This window comes from Pan troglodytes, chromosome 6 (assembly GCF_028858775.2).
Source record: "Pan troglodytes isolate AG18354 chromosome 6, NHGRI_mPanTro3-v2.0_pri, whole genome shotgun sequence".
Classification (NCBI taxonomy): Eukaryota; Metazoa; Chordata; class Mammalia; order Primates; family Hominidae; genus Pan; species Pan troglodytes.
Genome location: NC_072404.2, coordinates 17,252,600 through 17,271,398, shown reverse-complemented (window position 1 = coordinate 17,271,398; position 18,799 = coordinate 17,252,600). Strand labels below are relative to the sequence as shown.

The window sequence follows — 18,799 nt, the reverse complement described above, 5'->3', positions numbered from 1 at the left end:
GCAATAACTGAGCAAATTTTCCTGCAGTGGTACAAATGACGCTGTCTCCTATTTCTTATCTTACTCAACAAATACAGATAATTTTTTCTAAATTTCCTGTATGCTTTTATTTTTTTCATGTTTCTTAACACTTACTAGAGAGATTCAATTAGGAGTCAACTTCTAGCTTAACAAACTATTTTAAGTTGTCAAAATTTAATCAAATCCTTTAGGTATTATAAATTTAATAATGGATACTTTTACTGTGTTACTATATTTTTATATAGTTGAAGCATGATTTTCCTTTTGATGGTTTTCTATTTAATACCCTTGAAATATCAAATAAAATTAAACCACAAACTTAGAAGTGATAGAAAATTATTATTATTCTTTATTTTATTTTATTTTTAAGACAGAGTCTCTCACTCTGTCATCCAGGCTGGAGTACAGTGGCTCAATTTTGGCCCATTGCAACCTCAGCCTCCTGGGTTCAAGCAATTCTCGTGCCTCAGCCTCCCAAGTCACTGAGACTACAGGCACATGCCACCACGCCTGGCTAATTTTTGTATTTTTAGTAGAGATGGGTTTGTGCCATTTTGGCCAGGCTGGTCTAGAACTCCTGGCCTCAAGTGATCCACCCATCTCAGACTCCCAGAGTGCTGAGATTACAGGCACGAGCCACTGCAAAATATTTTTATTTAGGAGTCTTTTAAGACATTTAAATAGCTTTTGGCAAATTAAAAGGAGTTATAAGCATTAACTTTTATAAACATGTTAATGGCATGAACTTGCTATGCAGTGTCATTGCCTGACATTTTAATCCAGATTTTCCTCTCTTATTCCTTTTTTTTTTAAGCTGAATAACACCGGTCACAGTTGGCAATAGAATTGTACTTTCTTATAGGTTAATATTTTACCTATGATGGCACTTATAGGTGGTAATTGTTGGTTATTAATTAATTCAATTAAAAAGCATTAATTACATAGAATTAATACACTTACAAATTTTGTTCTTGATGCCTTTATACTTGATCTTTTCTGTTTATATGGAATATGTTCATTTACTAATAATTCCAAGCATGTGCAGTTACATTTATAACCAAATTGTTAATAGTCTAAAACAAATTTTAAGTGAAAATTTTGAAAGTGGAAAGACTTTGCCTTTCCCTTATTTTGGATATTCTCTTGTATTGTGTAAATTACTCTTTTAAAAAAGTTGATTTGATCTAAAGTATTTCAAGGAAGTAAAGTTTAAAAAAGAACAGAAAATAGTTTATTAAATTGATTCCAGAGTAGTCACTAATAAAAGTGAAGAATCAGAATTTTTCTCATTTCTTTAGACCTTTATTTGAAAATAATTTTGGATATTGGAATGTATCCAGGAATTAGGAACCATTTTAATAGCCTATAAATTTTTTCTTAAGTTCTTGAAAACACATTTGTGATTTTGTTATGTATTATATACATCTGGAAAGGAAAGAAAAAATAGAGGTTTTTTAGGAGTAAAAAACCATACTTGAAAAGAAAATAACATGATTTTTAAATTTGTGATTTTTACAGTATGAAGAAACTGATTTCCTCTTTGCTGTTTGATCATTTATAAAATAAAAAATCGAAAACACTGTGATAACTCACATAAAGCACTTTTAAAAACTTCTTAGCAGATAGATGAGAATGAATAGATTGTGAATGCTACATAGGTCTTAATTGAGTCAGTACTTATTTGTGTATATATGTATAAATACTTATTTAATTACTTATTTATTGATTTCTGTATATAACTAGCACACTAATGGTCGTATAGAGAAATCACAGTCCCAGACATCAAGGAAGCTTTTAATTGCATTTAACATATAGAACTCTTCTGCACAGCTCAGATAATGTAAGACTTACATGGTTCAATAACAAAATTTAATGGTAAAACACAAAGAGCTCTAAGGAAGGGAATGGAATAATCATGTCAGAGCAAATATATTAAGAAAAATCGTACTGAAAAGGAGGTACAAGAGATCTATCTTCTTGAAAGATGAACCATATGAAAGAATTCCAAGTGAGGATTAGAGACATCAGGAAAGCCTTAAATGACTGTGAGAAAGATGTGATTTTGGAACGACCAGCCCACTGGAGCCCAAGATGTGAAGGAAACTTTCCCAGAAGAGATTGAAGATGAGAGATCATGTGTTCCAGTGGGCGCAGCGGTAGAAGGGCTAGAGGATGTAAAGGAATGAGAAACTGAATCATGTTATGCGGGTAGATAGTGCTGTGGGTCCGGGTGATGATGAATGACCTGGAGCTGGGGAGGGCTCATTTCTTGTGGTGAGTGACAGGCATGTGAGGCATAATGGGTTTAGTTGGGTTGGTCTCTTGGGGGAAGGTAGGAAACCTCTGTAAGTAAAAATGCATGGTACCACTAGGATACTATTCTCTCCTGGTGTTCCTGAGATGGTGGTGGCAAGAGAGTGCAAAAATGCCAACTCGGGAATCGGCTCTCTTGGAAGCAAGAGGCTCTCTAAGAGGCAGAGCAGTGTTTCCCTGAACACAGGTCATGTCATCCGGAGCAAGGAATGAGTGCTGACTGTTTTATTTGGCAGCTCATGTTGTTTCTCCTAGAACAAAAGGTTTTCAGAAACCCTAAACCTAGGCACTCCGATTTTTAAAAAATCACCTCAGTTGGGTATTTGAGGAAATAAAAATTTTTTAAAGACTGGAGAGTGATAGAAGGGTCATTGTTGGATAACAGTGCCAAGATGCTTTGTGCTCTAGAAGCAGTTTTTTCTGTTTTGCCTGTAGACTGCTGTAACTGAGAATAAGGAGACAATGGTGTGATAGAAAGCTAGCCTTTTGTTGTGAAGAAAATAAAGCAATGGCATGAGGTTAGTTTTTTTCATTATTTCATAAGAAATGGAAATAATCCAAGTATCATTTTGAAATTACACCAATTTACACACACCATTTAAAAATGCGAAGCAAAGTTGAATGTTCAAAGAGAGGTAATAGCAACAGAAAATTAATTCAAAGTTGGGGTGGTTCTTTTTACTTAATTCTGTGAGTAAAGTCTAAATTTTACAAGGATGTTGGGCTTATTAAAGTGCAGGACTATCCTTCTTTTTAAAATCACTTTAAAGAAGTAAAATACACAACACTATTGCACAAAATAAAACAGAATAGTAGGATTCCAGGAAGAACTAAAAGAGTTGTTTGAAATGTTATTCAGCCTTCTTCTAAAATATCCCTTGAAAAATCAATGCTGATAAAGATCAGTATTAAGTGGAGTGTAGTTTAATCCTGAGACCAGTGCACTTGCTAAGGTGTTTTTCAAATTTTTGTAAATTTTGACAGAGGGCATTTTAAAAAATAGAAATACCTTATGCACATAAATTATTTATACCTCTAATTTTAAAAAATCAATACTTTTGATCAAATAATATATTTGGTTGCTCAAATTCTGTTTGCTCCTTTTTTTTCTCGCTGCATTTATTGTGTTGAGAAATAGAAGGAATACTGCAGAGGCTTCTTCCTCATGTCCTAAATCACTAGAGCACTAGAATTACCACCAAAGATCTGAATACTACCTTTACATTTTGCTTCTTGCATGAAACATTTCCCTTTCAATTTCCTATTACTGTGCTGCTTCAACCTGCAATCCATCCCATATCCAGTTTAATGAATCAGTTTTGCCTGCCTTTTAAATCCTTTTCATCAAGTAATTTCTCGGTGAAATTTATTTTGAATGTCTTAAGATATCTGAAAAATGCTATACCTGTGTGAGAGATTACATATCTTCTGAATCTGGGTACCCCATCATCACATGATTATTTGCTAGATGTACGATCTGTTTTTTCCATTCCTATCCTGGATAGGCATTTCTAAGCACAAACGTCACAGGCAGGTGCCCTTATTTTTCCCGTACTTGTTATTTCCAATGAAAACAAAGTGATAGCTTATTTTTATTAATCCTTAATGCACAGCATTGGTACCTGTGTGCTTACCACTATAAAGGAATAAGTGGAAAGAAATAGAAGGTGCTAACTAATAATCCAGTGGAGAAGATGTGAAATAAATGTGTTTGTGCATTCAGCAAATATTTATTAAGCACTTACTATATGTGACTCTTGTCTTAGGTATAAAACACACAGATGAATAGAAACACTACAAATATATCAACCGCATATAATAAAATGAGCATAAATACAAGCAGGGGATGATGAAAGGTATAAAATTCCCAGTTTGCCAGCTCAAGTTATTAATGAGGAAACTTTCATTTTTTGTTTTTAATGTGTGCTGTATAGCTTCCTTTTTTTCTGCTCTCTGATCTGAGGACTCTATAACCTGGCAAAGCTCTACAGCGCTGTAACTTTGAGTACACAAGCAATTTCTTAACTGCAATATGAGAAGAAACAGACCTCCCAATGGGTAAAAACATAGATGTCATGACACTTCCTGTGTAATCCCATTAAACTTCTTCTCTGGGTGTCATATCTTTGAAGAGTTCCACTTGAATCAGGTCACAATCTCTATCCTGTAGGCTGTACCAGGTTAAGGAATTTGAACTTTTCATAAGAATAAATGGATTGCCACTCTGGAATCCATTAAGGACGTGAAGAGAGTCATCATAGTCTTATATATCTATTACTAATTTGTGGAGTTTGTGATGAGAAGGCATTAGGAGAATGTTTCAGAAATGTATTCTAAGTGACATTTTTTCTTTCAAATCAACAAACAAAATAGAATTGAAACGTTAATGTTTGGTAGCTGCTTCCTCAAGTAGAACAGCCCTGGCTATGCACCAGGTGCCATCTAGGTAGTTAATAAGTAGGAGCTTTAGTCTATGAGGTGCCACTAATGCTGAACTCATTGTCTCCACCAGCCCCCAAATCCCCTGGTCTTAATCCTGTGTCTGTCCTCTATCTGCAGATTGGAGAGTAATTGCCTCTAAGAATTTTGACCAACTGGGAAACAAAAACCCATTTGAGCCCTTTACGTCTTACCTCCCCATTAAAAAACAAAACAGAAACCTCCCTGCTTCCCCCAGTGTTAAACAAATGTGAGTCTAATTAGTTTGTATACTTTAAAAAAAAAGATTATGGACAGTTCATAAACATAAAACAAAAGAAAAAAATAGAAATTGTAAAAGAAGGGCAAAGCCAGGTAGTGAATACGGAGGGGGTAAAAGGAAGAGGGAGAGAAAAATTATGCTAGAAAATCAAAGCTGAGGCAAGCTCCTTCAATTGAGAAGAAAATTAGCTCTGAGATTCTGGTGACCAAAGCAAAAAATACAAGTACAATGGATTCTTTACAGATTGTCAAGGGAAACAGAATTTTCCCTAGCTCTGAATTATTAAAGGAATTTATCAGCTGGGCCTTAAAATACAGGTCATTTGGACAATATAATAGATGGAGACTGCATTAGCAATTTATTAAAAGTCCTGTTGACATTTCTTAGATCTTCCCTAGATAAATTATATTTAACATGTAAAAGTTGCAGCTGGCATTCAAACTACTGCTACAATTAAAAGTCCATGACAATATTTTCAAATACTTTAATTCTCTGCTGCCCAATACTTCTAGCCCCCAATTCCCTACTCCATTACCTGTAGTATCCCGCTTATTCATTAAAATAGTTATGCCATCATTAATAGTACAGATTACACCCCACAATGGGAATAATAATTCTAAAAAGTTACATGTAAGCCCAGAATCTTACATTGGGATAGGTCGTACAAGGTCATGTATTACAGTAGATTTCAAACCAGGCCCTTCATCCCAAATACCTGGCAAGATTTTTAAATATCCTATTCCCAAACCCAGCTTCCAGATTCTGATTTAGTAGTCCTGGGTATAGGCCCAGAAATTTGTTGTTGTTGTTGTTAAAGAGATTCTCCTATGAAGTCAGCCATTTACTGATCCATTCTCCCATCCAATACAGAAATCCTCTCTAAACATGGCAGTGAGTCAGTTGCTCAGACCGTGTTGAAGAATATCTTTGACTGAATGAGAAAGGATATTCCATTATGGGAATGTTCTAATCATCAAATCATACTTTCTCCACCACCACAGTATCTTTTAAAAAGTTTCATTTGATTTCTGATTAAACATTAATTGTTAGGAGCTGCTAATCCTTTAAAATATTTCTGTTCCTGTAGTCTATGTATGAAATATTTGAAGATCTTGCAAAATAATGAAAATGCATCAGGAGGATTCTATTAACATAATTCTTTAGAGAATTATTTTGTAAGTAAAACCCTGTGCCATGCAGCTATTCATCATTAAAGTGTATGTAATCTTAATTGAAATACATTTTATTAAAGTTGGCAAGTTTTATATGCTGTATGATCTGTATACTAAAAGATTTTTGAATCCTTACATCAGTCATACTGTCAAGTTGATGTCTTTATTGAAAGTATATCTTAATTTTTTCCATTTTTAACATACTTTAGAGTTACTTATTTATAGTAATTATTGCTATTTTGACTGCTTCTCTAAAAAGTCTGTGTCTGCCTCTGAGAAACCACTTTCATTTTACTACTTAGATCCCTAATGTTTAGAATGTGACCTGAATTGAAGATCTTAGACTGTCTAACATGAATAATAAATGACCGGAATAATTTACAAGTTATGCATTTCAAATTAAATGAATAACAAAGAAATAAAATTTCACATTATAGCACTGAATATATTCTCCTAAAGAAGATTCATTACATGTGTATGAGTCCCATGTGATAAACAGGGCTAGGCAAAATAGCATGACAATAAATTTAAGGTAGAGGAAAATAAATTAATTAGATCTGTCATATCCCTCAAGGGAAATAATTATACAAAAGAGCAATTACTTTGTGACTGCACCTTAGGAAGGCTAACTGCCTACAGAACTGTTTTCTCCATTCTTCACATTTTCTCTATTTTTAAACATGAATTGATTGGGTTTTTGATATAAATGGTCTTTGGGAGAATTTAGAGAATGTTTAGACCAGGTGAAGCCTCTCAGGGATGTCAAAGCACATGTAGCTGGAGGCAATGTAATTTCTTCACACAGACTGGTATTTAGAGATTATCTCATCAGTGTAAAGTACAGAGGTTAAAAAACTGCTTCATTGCAGGGGACTCCAGTATCAGGAAGCAGTCTAGGCATCGGGTCATCATTCAGCTGCCAGCCAACGGGGGCCGAGACTGCACAGATCTCCTCTATGAAGAGAAGGCCTGTGAGGCACCTCAAGCGTGCCAAAGCTACAGGTAGGGTTAGAGAAATGCGTCGTGAGGCAGGAGCTGAACAAATACGTCAACTCCACATCCTTTCCTACGATAAGGAAAGGAAGTCAACACTGTTCCTTCCACAGGCTCAATGGAGTTGGGATGTTTATGGCTGTAGCTGCCATTCTTGACTCTTCAGCAGAGCTACTGTGCTACTGAAATGATGTACAAGAAGGCAAATATTTGTATAAATTTCCAAGGTGCGGTGTTAGCTCCAGTAGTTTGGGGAAATGTCTTATGTTGATATAACGTACAAGAAATGCTGAAAAGTGATTAATAATTATGAAACATGTATACTTTAGGAAGAAATTCTTTTTCACTTAGAAGACTAGCCTAAGCATTACTCCCCTGCTCCAAAGAACACCTGTTTGTAATCATAAATGCTCGCATTCTGGATCAGGAAATGACATCTGTATCTCAATGATGCTAGTAAGATGGCTTTTCTGTTCATTTGTGATCACCTCAAATAAAATTATAGCTATCGAAGTTATATATCATCTTGATAATTTGTTAGAGAAATTTTACCTCCTCATGATTAAGACAGAAATTATCTAATAGAAATCTGATGTATACATTTGCAGTCCTGACAGCAAATGAAGTATTATGGCATCAATTAATGAAAAATGTAATCACAAAATAAATATTTAAGATGACATTGTCAAATTTGGCATCTTAATATATCAGTCTTTAATTCTGAGATGACAAATACTATAATTGTATACTTACACCATGAACATTGACAACTGCTGGTTCAAACTTATTTATTTTGGGAATTTGTTTTTGTAAAGCATATTATAATTACAGTTGCTGAGATACTCCTACAATGCTAACCAAAAGAGCACTATACAAAAGACTCATGACTTGAATACAGTTTCATAACTTGAATAAAATAAATATACATTATTTAAATGGCATGCATCACTTCTGGGGCCATCTGGTGCATTTGTTGGCAGTCCTAATCATTAAAAAGTCTAAATCTTCTCTGTAGAGTCCTATAGAACTTGACAATGATGTACTCTTGTCTTCACTGCCAGAGAAAGTACTTTTATATTTAATGTTACTTCTTCTAAAGCCTAGATGGAGATCTAAATTAAGTTTAGATAGAACTGAGCATTGCTAAATAACTGTGTTTGCAGTGGTCAAAGTCATGTTTCCATGCTGCTGTGTCTCTGTGATTTGCTGGCATTTTTGCTTCTTCTCCACTGGGCTTCTGTTCCTGTCTTGTAGGTGGAAGACTCACAAATGGCGCAGATGCCAATTAGTCCCTTGGAGCGTGCAACAAGACAGCCCTGGAGCACAGGAAGGCTGTGGGCCTGGGCGACAGGCAAGAGGTGGGAGGCCCCATTCCACAGTTCATTTCTCCAGCATCGCTAGTTTAACTACTGTTTTGATGCATTTGCCACGTGGACACCATGCTTAGCAAACAGAGCAAAGCAGATATAAATCTGCTATGAGCCCTTCCACAAAACATCAGGACATAGAAACATGTCTTTTTAAATTGTTCCCATTGTTCTTTGGCATTAGCTCATAATTCTTGAATTTTTCTCTCATTGATGTCTGAAAGAAAGTCAGGCCAAGCTTTCAGTTATGACATAAATGGTACACTGAAGCTTTTTTGTTTGTTTGTTTGTTTGTTTTTAGATTACGGTATTCCACAGCATTTTGCTTGCCGCCTTAATAAGCAATAAGATTCTTACCTCCTTGCCTGTATGCATTATATATGTGCATACATACAATGTAATAGAATTAGTTAACTTTTTCAGAAGTTCTCAGAATGACATCTCTTTCATTTTCATGGCTAGCCACAATTCTGTTCATATTTAGTACTGATTTTTAAATGGCAGACTTATTTACTTAATTACAATCTGCACCACTAAATAACATGGAATCTTGCAGAAATGGGTAATGAGAATGTTCAACCTTGCCATAATTGTTTACTAGATATTATAGGGAATATAGAAACTCAAGATTTGGAATATGTTCTTTCTTCCAGACATAGCAAATTCAGTCTTTAAAGAGCACATGATTATTTTTACTCATATTGACTTATAGCATACAGCTCCTGCTGTGTATTTAAAATGTAGCATAATACATAATTGAATATGCAAGCAACTTTAATTTATAAAAAACATATTTTGCTCTCCCATGTGTAGTTACGTATTTGATGTTGATACAAAAATTTGAAGATATAGAGCAGAATTCCAGTTTTTGCTGATTTGATCTGGGACTTCATTTTCTGTACAGTGAAAAAAACTGCCTTTTTAAGAAAAAAATGCTTCTGTTATGTAAAAAAAAAAAAAAAAAAAAAAATCCCCCGTTTTTATAATCTTCCTTTTAGAAGTCTTCTTCTGGAACATAAAACTTAGTTTCCAAATAATCTTAAATTCCTAGTTGCAGTAGTTTTTAGGATTTTATTTTATTTGCATAATTCTCATTATGTATCTCCCACCATCAACTTTGGGTAAAACATAACTGTGACTCCCTTTACAGTTATAGAGACTTAAGTATATAGAACTGAAAGTCGTTCTCCTCCATTTCAAATCATTCTTTAAGAAACTGAGTGATATGAGATCTTCTTGTCATGCCCTGCTAACTCCTTCTTGAATCAGGCGTTGATTTGCATATATTTTGGGTTCTATATAGAGGTTATAATGAAAATGAGCATGAGTTTGGGAATCAGGAAACATAAGTTTTAGTCTCCATTCTTTTACTGATACAGTGTGTCTTACTCATCCCTTCACCTTCTGGACCTCAATTTATTTAGATTAAAAAAAAGAGGGGTTTGGACCAAATGATATTTTAGGATTATTCAAATTTTCATAATAGATGCACAAACAATACCCAGAGATCAAAATGTGAAATAAAATTAGGTAAAGCAGATGAAAGCCATATCTTTATAAAACACCACTGGAGGAAATACAAGATCAGTAGAAGCAGCACAAGTGTGAAAACAGCCTCAGTTCCAAACAATGGCATATAAGCTGCACAACCTTGGATGATTCATTTCCTCCCTTTAAGGTTAAGAACACAAAAGCCTTAGAGTAGTTGGCACATGTTGTCTTCATTAAATGTTAATTTCTTCCCTCTTCCTGTTTGTTCATAACCCAAGTGAATGTATGCATATGGGCCTTTTGGGTTTTGACACACAATCTGTACAAAAACTATTCTTTCTGTGATTACCAGCAACCTTTGCATTTCCAAATCGGAAAACTGTTCATTCTTCATCCTGGGTGGCCACCTTGTAGTAGTGAATACTTGTTACCCACTCCCTCTGTGATAAAAGGGTCTTTAGCATCTTCAGTGTGTGACTTTCTCCTATCTTTCTGATTGTTCCATTTTTGATTTCCTATTACTGGTGTCTCTTTTTCTGCCTGTACTTACATAGTGCTTCCTAATCTTGGCATATTTGTCAAACAACTTGCTGTACCTCAGCAATCTTATCCATTTTCAGGGTATCTGGGAAGTGAAAGTTGCATTATAACAAGTGATATATTCATAAATATATTTAGAACAATCCCTTTAACTTCCATATGAAGACAGTCTTTTTCTTTGTTTCCAGAGTAGATGAAAGACTGCTTTTTCGTACAGCTTATATTTCTGTAGAAACAGGAAGTGGAGAATCTTAAGAATGTAGAAGTATCTTTTACTAATTGCAAGAAGACAAAATTTTCTTCCTTTGATGGTCGTGGCTGTTTTCAGAACTCCACATTATTAACTCGCCAAGTTCTTGCTATTTTCATCTTTATCCTTACTTATGTGGTCAGAGACTTAAATAAAAAAATGAACTTGTGCTATTTTTATGACAAAAATAATTATATAGTAAACATTAAATCAATCAACAAAGACTATAGAGAAGCTGCTCTCTGTCCCCCCTAGCACATCAGAATTTCTCATTTCAATTACTCATTCCACTGTTTTTGCATTTGGAAGACTGTAGAAAAAGCTATAAATGTTAAGAAAGGATGAAGATCTTTAAACCAGAGAGCTTATATTTTTTAGGGAAATTAGATCACTGTTAATGTCACCTAACAAGAATTAAAGACTGAAACTTATCAATTGCAAAGCCAATCATTTGAAGCTGAAGAGCTGAGGAAAGACTTAAAGTATGGGTTGGGACTTGACTTGTACTATAATATTAGAAGAAGTAGAGAGGATAAAAGAATACAAGATAAGATCAATTCTATAAGCTAAGTGTTTGAGGTAAGAAAAACAAAAACATTAAATGTGTTCACAGAAAAGTGGGTGGATTGAGCTCTGAAGATGTGATCTGGAGCCTGGGGTGATTTCGTGGAAGGCTATAAATGTCAAGATCAGTATTTTAGAACTTGTTCGATAAGTGGTATGAGCAAGGACCTGATGAAAGCAGTGTTTTATCTGTCAGCGTGTACAGAATAAATTAGAAAGATAAGACACATGGGCCTGAATGCCAGATAGTATGCTGCTGTAGCAGTGCAAGGTTGAAGTCATAGAAACAACAGTAATATGAAATAGGCAAAAATAAATAAATTGTGGACATATGATAGAGGGAAATATTTTTGGGACTTAGTAGCAGACAATAGAAGAGAGATAAAAATAAAAGAGTCAAAGTTGATCATATGATTCTTTAACTCCAACATTTTTAATTTAAGAATAGTTATATTGGTGAAAATTCTAGGTCTAAAAGTAGAGCTAATTTTGGAAAGTATATTTTATACATTTTATATTTGAGGCCATGGCATGGTTAGCCAAGTGGAAATATTCAGGTATGCACATGAAATGTAGAAATGTAGCTGTAGAGATAGCATAAGATGGCAGATGGAAATTTGGGTAACATTTCCATAGAGTGAATTGCTGAAGTTATAAAAAAGCTAAGAACTCTAAAATGCAACTTTTATTATATATATGAATAAAAGCGATTATACCTTATCATTAATAGATTTCTTTTTTCTCTAACAAGTTTGCACTTGTAGATTCTTTAAGCATTTCTTTTAAAGAATTTAACTTAAATGTTATTAACTTTAAATTATTGTGTCGTTGTACTCCCACTTGAATAATATCATGTAACTAAGATATGAGATAGCTAACTTTACCATTGTATGATTCTAGAGATAGAAATGTTTACTTCATGACTTTTATCAATCTATTTGTCCATACCAGGAGTCAGTAAACTATATGGCCTATGAGCTAAATCCAGTCCGCAGCCTGTTTTTTGTAATTAGTTTTATCAGAACACAGCCACAGCCATTTTTTTACATATTGCCTATGGCTGCTTTCATGATACAAGGCACAATTGAGTAGTTATGACAGACCCATATGGCCTACAAAGCCAAAAATAATTACCATGTAGTCTTTTACAGAAAAAAATTGCTGACCCTTGATCTAAACCCGAAAGCCATGTAACCAATGATGTAGTCAGAACTTCTAATAATACTGAATAGTCATTACCCAATAGGATCAGAAAATCCCTGGAATTTATCTTGTCACTTGGGAAGATGTATACAAATTCAATTCAGCAATAAAAGAACTATTTTATAGTTATGAAAGTAGTAGATTTTAAAGACTGGGACAACAGTAAAATATCTGCCTTTAAGGATGAAATTGCAGCATTCTTTTTGGGGGAGGTTAGGAATAAAATGTTGACTCTAAGAACTTTAGTAGTAAAAATTAAAATTAAAAAGGGGCTAAAGGTGAAACCAGAAAATACATGGGCTATGGAAGACAAGAGAGAAAAACATTCCAGCCTCCAAAATTCCCTTGTCTAGAACATGATAAATTATACTCAAAAGCTGGACATTCAGAGTTAATTTACTAAGTACACATAGAAAAGAGAGAATGTGTGTGTCTCATATAATATGTGCCATTCAGCCCAACACTTAAAAGGTCACCTATTATGATTCAGTTCTTCTCCAATGTCTGGACCCTTCCATATTGATAGAAAAATGTAACACAAATTCCTTCTTATCACCTTACTAGCCATGCCTCCTAGGCCTGCACCTACTTTTAACCACCTGTTAACAATAAAATAAAGTGGCCTTTATAGACATACTTTCATTTTTACTCTTAATACTATTAATAGCATAATTTCTCAAATTGGAGGAACTATCTGTGATGACATATTTCAAAAGATTTGGGAAGCAATTGTGTTCCCAGAGCCTCTTTAAAAATTGTAAACTGTTTACTTATGATCTCAGCACTGACATTCGCTCTAAAGCAAATTTGTGAGAATCATCCTTATTCAGAAATGAGTTAAAGCAACACAGGAATAAGAATATAGGTAGAGTCTCTTCTAATCAAGTAAATGCAGTCTTGATAAAAATCTATATTTTATATATGTCAAAACTATATGAAAAGTTTTTCTGATCTATTATATTAGAACACAGAGTACTTTAAAAGAAAATTTATATATTCCTGAAAGTTTGAAAAGCACATAGGAATTTTTTATTTATGGCCCAATTCCTTTACATTTAAAAGGAAAAGTGGCATAATGCTGAAGCAGAATTTTATATCAATTATCCCCAGAATCACCAGTAATTCTTGCCCAATCTTCTCTAAATTGAATTAGCTACTCTGCTACATAATGGGTATTTTCTTTAAGTTCATCAAGTGTTTCCGTAGAAACATTAGAAATCTTTTCTAAAATAAATGCTTAAAATGTTGTGTTGATAGTTTTATCAGGATTCTTGGGCTTCTATAACAAAACACTATAGATCAAGTAGCTTAAATAAATATTTATTTCTCACAGTTCTGGTGCATGTGAAGGTCAAGGTGCCAGCCAATTTGGTTCTTGACAAAGGCCTATTTCCTGACTTGCAGACAGCCATCTTCTCACTGTGCCGTTACATGGCAGAGAAAAAACAAGGCAGAGAGAGAAAGCAAGGGGAGAGAGAGAGAGAGAGAGAGAGAGAGAGAGAGAGAGAGAGAGAAAGAGAAAGAGCACTCAGGTCTCATCTGAGAAGGGCATTAATCCCGTCATAGGAACCTCACACTCATGACCTCACCTTCAAATACCACCATCACACTGGTGATTTCAACATGTGGATTTGAGGGAGATACAACTCAGTATATAGCAATAGTGCAGGATCCGTACTTTTAAATAAAATTCCTATCATCTTAGTGTACAGAGCTGTATGTTTGTTAATATTATGCTCTTTCAGAAAGCTGTGAAAACAGGTAACTCAAATTTCTAAAAACCAATCCAAACTTTCTGAATATAATTCAATATAATACATTCTCTCATAAATATTTATTGAATGCATGCTACATATTTCACATTGCCTTCATGGTACTAGGTCCAGCCTCTTGAGATATTAAAAATGTATAACAAATAGATTCAGTTAACTTAGTATGGTAGAAAATATACTATAGGTATACATGACTTGGGTTACAAGTCATAATAATACATTAGTAGTGTATATACACAATAATCACTGAAGAATTGAAAAAAAAAGAGATAACCACTGATAAGGCATAGTGAAAGAGAAACAGCTTTAAATATAGGATGACTCAAGCAAAAAGGCAACAAGTAAAATCTTTATGTTTAGGAACAACTCATTGACCAGTTTGCCTAGGGTTCCTGTGAGTGAGTTAGAGGCAAGGGGCAAGGATAGTTTTGTTTTTCTTTTTCTCATTAAAAAAAATGATAAGTAGTGAAGGATTTTTACAAGGCTTTGGGTATTGAGAATGTTATATTCCAGGAAATTTTGTATAATGGCATAAGAACTAAAAAGAGAGAGGAAAAAGAGAAATTTTTAAAGAAGACATTGAAGCGATTTGGCAACTTTAAAACCTGAATCATTCTTAAATCTCTTATGGAAATTTTAGAGGATCTTTGAAATAGGCATCTTCCCTATAAAATTGTCAATAAAAGAGAAATGCAAATAACATGAAGTATGGCCATATTTCATTTTAACTTTTAAGTGAATAGACAGCTTATATTTTCTTCATACTATTCAAGTCACTAGTGTATAAACTTTGAATAGAACTATAACCTCCCCTGTCTTTTCTCTCTGTTCATATTTATACAGTTCAGATGGTATTTAGAAGGCTAAATTATTGGTCAGTGGCTATGTAATTGAAACCTAGCCATAATAACTATGGATAGAATGGCCATTAAATTTGCATTAGAAATACATGACCATAATGTCAATTTTGGATGCTTTGTTTATTCTTTTCTTTACAACTGCCCTAAGAAGCAATGTCAATAACTACTTCTTTTTTTTTTTTTTTTTTTTTTTTTTTTTTTTTTTTTTGTAATTATACTTTAAGTTTTAGGGTACATGTGCACATTGTGCAGGTTAGTTACATATGTATACATGTGCCATGCTGGTGTGCTGCACCCACTAACTCGTCATCTAGCATTAGGTATATCTCCCAATGCTATCCCTCCCCCCTCCCCCCTCCCCACCACAGTCCCCAGAGTGTGATATTCCCCTTCCTCTGTCCATGTGATCTCATTGTTCAATTCCCACCTATGAGTGAGAATATGCGGTGTTTGGTTTTTTGTTCTTGCGATAGTTTACTGAGAATGATGGTTTCCTATTTCATCCATGTCCCTACAAAGGACATGAACTCATCCTTTTTTATGGCTGCATAGTATTCCATGGTGTATATGTGCCACATTTTCTTAATCCAGTCTATCATTGTTGGACATTTGGGTTGGTTCCAAGTCTTTGCTATTGTGAATAATGCCGCAATAAACATACGTGTGCATGTGTCTTTATAGCAGCATGATTTATAGTCCTTTGGGTATACACCCAGTAATGGGATGGCTGGGTCAAATGGTATTTCTAGTTCTAGATCCCTGAGGAATCGCCACACTGACTTCCACAATGGTTGAAGTAGTTTACAGTCCCACCAACAGTGTAAAAGTGTTCCTATTTCTCCACATCCTCTCCAGCACCTGTTGTTTCCTGACTTTTTAATGATTGCCATTCTAACTGGTGTGAGATGATATCTCATAGTGGTTTTGATTTGCATTTCTCTGATGGCCAGTGATGATGAGCATTTTTTCATGTGTTGTTTGGCTGCATAAATATCTTCTTTTGAGAAGTGTCTATTCATGTCCTTCGCCCACTTTTTGATGGGGTCGTTTGTTTTTTTCTTGTAAATTTGTTTGAGTTCATTGTAGATTCTGGATATTAGCCCTTTGTCAGATGAGTAGGTTGCGAAATTTTTCTCCCATGTTGTAGGTTGCCTGTTCACTCTGATGGTAGTTTCTTTTGCTGTGCAGAAGCTCTTTAGTTTAATTAGATCCCATTTGTCAGTTTTGGCTTTTGTTGCCATTGCTTTTGGTGTTTTGGACATGAAGTCCTTGCCCACGCCTATGTCCTGAATGGTAATGCCTAGGTTTTCTTCTAGGGTTTTTATGGTTTTAGGTCTAACGTTTAAATCTTTAATCCATCTTGAATTGATTTTTGTATAAGGTGTAAGGAAGGGATCCAGTTTCAGCTTTCTCCATATGGCTAGCCAGTTTTCCCAGCACCATTTATTAAATAGGGAATCCTTTCCCCATTGCTTGTTTTTCTCAGGTTTGTCAAAGATCAGATAGTTGTAGGTAAGTGGCGTTATTTCTGAGGGCTCTGTTCTGTTCCATTGATCTATATCTCTGTTTTGGTACCAGTACCATGCTGTTTTGGTTACTGTAGCCTTGTAGTATAGTTTGAAGTCAGGTAGTGTGATGCCTCCAGCTTTGTTCTTTTGGCTTAGGATTGACTTGGCGATGCGGGCTCTTTTTTGGTTCCATATGAACTTTAAAGTAGTTTTTTCCAATTCTGTGAAGAAAGTCATTGGTAGCTTGATGGGGATGGCATTGAATCTATAAATTACCTTGGGCAGTATGGCCATTTTCACGATATTGATTCTTCCTACCCATGAGCATGGAATGTTCTTCCATTTGTTTGTATCCTCTTTTATTTCCTTGAGCAGTGGATTGTAGTTCTCCTTGAAGAGGTCCTTCACATTCCTTGTAAGTTGGATTCCTAGGTAATTTATTCTCTTTGAAGCAATTGTGAATGGGAGTTCACTCATGATTTGGCTCTCTGTTTGTCTGTTGTTGGTGTATAGGAATGCTTGTGATTTTTGTACATTGATTTTGTATCCTGAGACTTTGCTGAAGTTGCTTATCAGCTTAAGGAGATTTTGGGCTGAGACGATGGGGTTTTCTAGATAAACAATCATGTCGTCTGCAAACAGGGACAATTTGACTTCCTCTTTTCCTAATTGAATGCCCTTTATTTCCTTCTCCTGCCAGATTGCCCTGGCCAGAACTTCCAACACTATGTTGAATAGGAGTGGTGAGAGAGGGCATCCCTGTCTTGTGCCAGTTTTCAAAGGGAATGCTTCCAGTTTTTGCCCATTCAATATGATATTGGCTGTGGGTTTGTCATAGATAGCTCTTATTATTTTGAAATATGTCCCATCAATACCTAATTTATTGAGAGTTTTTAGCATGAAGGGTTGTTGAATTTTGTCAAAGGCTTTTTCTGCATCTATTGAGATAATCATGTGGTTTTTGTCTTTGGCTCTGTTTATATGCTGGATTACATTTATTGATTTGCGTATATTGAACCAGCCTTGCATCCCATGGATGAAGCCCACTTGATCATGGTGGATAAGCTTTTTGATGTGCTGCTGGATTCGGTTTGCCAGTATTTTATTGAGGATTTTTGCATCAATGTTCATCAAGGATATTGGTCTAAAATTCTCTTTTTTGGTTGTGTCTCTGCCTGGCTTTGGTATCAGAATGATGCTGGCCTCATAAAATGAGTTAGGGAGGATTCCCTCTTTTTCTATTGATTGGAATAGTTTCAGAAGGAATGGTACCAGTTCCTCCTTGTACCTCTGGTAGAATTCAGCTGTGAATCCATCTGGTCCTGGACTCTTTCTGGTTGGTAAACTATTGATTATTGCCACAATTTCAGCTCCTGTTATTGGTCTATTCAGAGATTCAACTTCTTCCTGGTTTAGTCTTGGGAGAGTGTATGTGTCGAGGAATGTATCCATTTCTTCTAGATTTTCTAGTTTATTTGCGTAGAGGTGTTTGTAGTATTCTCTGATGGTAGTTTGTATTTCTGTGGGATCGGTGGTGATATCCCCTTTATCATTTTTTATTGTGTCTGTTTGATTCTTCTCTCTTTTTTTCTTTATTAGTCTTGCTAGCGGTCTATCAATTTTGTTGATCCTTTCAAAAAACCAGCTCCTGGATTCATTGATTTTTTGAAGGGTTTTTTGTGTCTCTATTGCCTTCAGTTCTGCTCTGATTTTAGTTATTTCTTGCCTTCTGCTAGCTTTTGAATGTGTTTGCTCTTGCTTTTCTAGTTCTTTTAATTGTGATGTTAGGGTGTCAATTTTGGGTCTTTCCTGCTTTCTCTTGTGGGCATTTAGTGCTATAAATTTCCCTCTACACACTGCTTTGAATGCGTCCCAGAGATTCTGGTATGTTGTGTCTTTGTTCTCGTTGGTTTCAAAGAACATCTTTATTTCTGCCTTCATTTCGTTATGTACCCAGTAGTCATTCAGGAGCAGGTTGTTCAGTTTCCATGTAGTTGAGCAGCTTTGAGTGAGATTCTTAATCCTAAGTTCTAGTTTGATTGCA

The 18,799-nt window shown here is 34.9% G+C and overlaps 1 protein-coding gene across 1 annotated transcript in view; it reads left to right on the top strand.

Annotated features, from left to right (window-relative positions):
- THSD7A (thrombospondin type 1 domain containing 7A) overlaps nt 1-18,799 on the top strand; it is a 475,175-nt gene that overhangs the window by 370,299 nt on the left and 86,077 nt on the right. The window contains exons 10-11 of the mRNA XM_527669.7: nt 7,077-7,209; nt 8,455-8,558. Of these exons, the coding sequence (XP_527669.5) occupies nt 7,077-7,209; nt 8,455-8,558 (237 nt within the window). The remainder of the gene's footprint in view (nt 1-7,076; nt 7,210-8,454; nt 8,559-18,799) is intronic.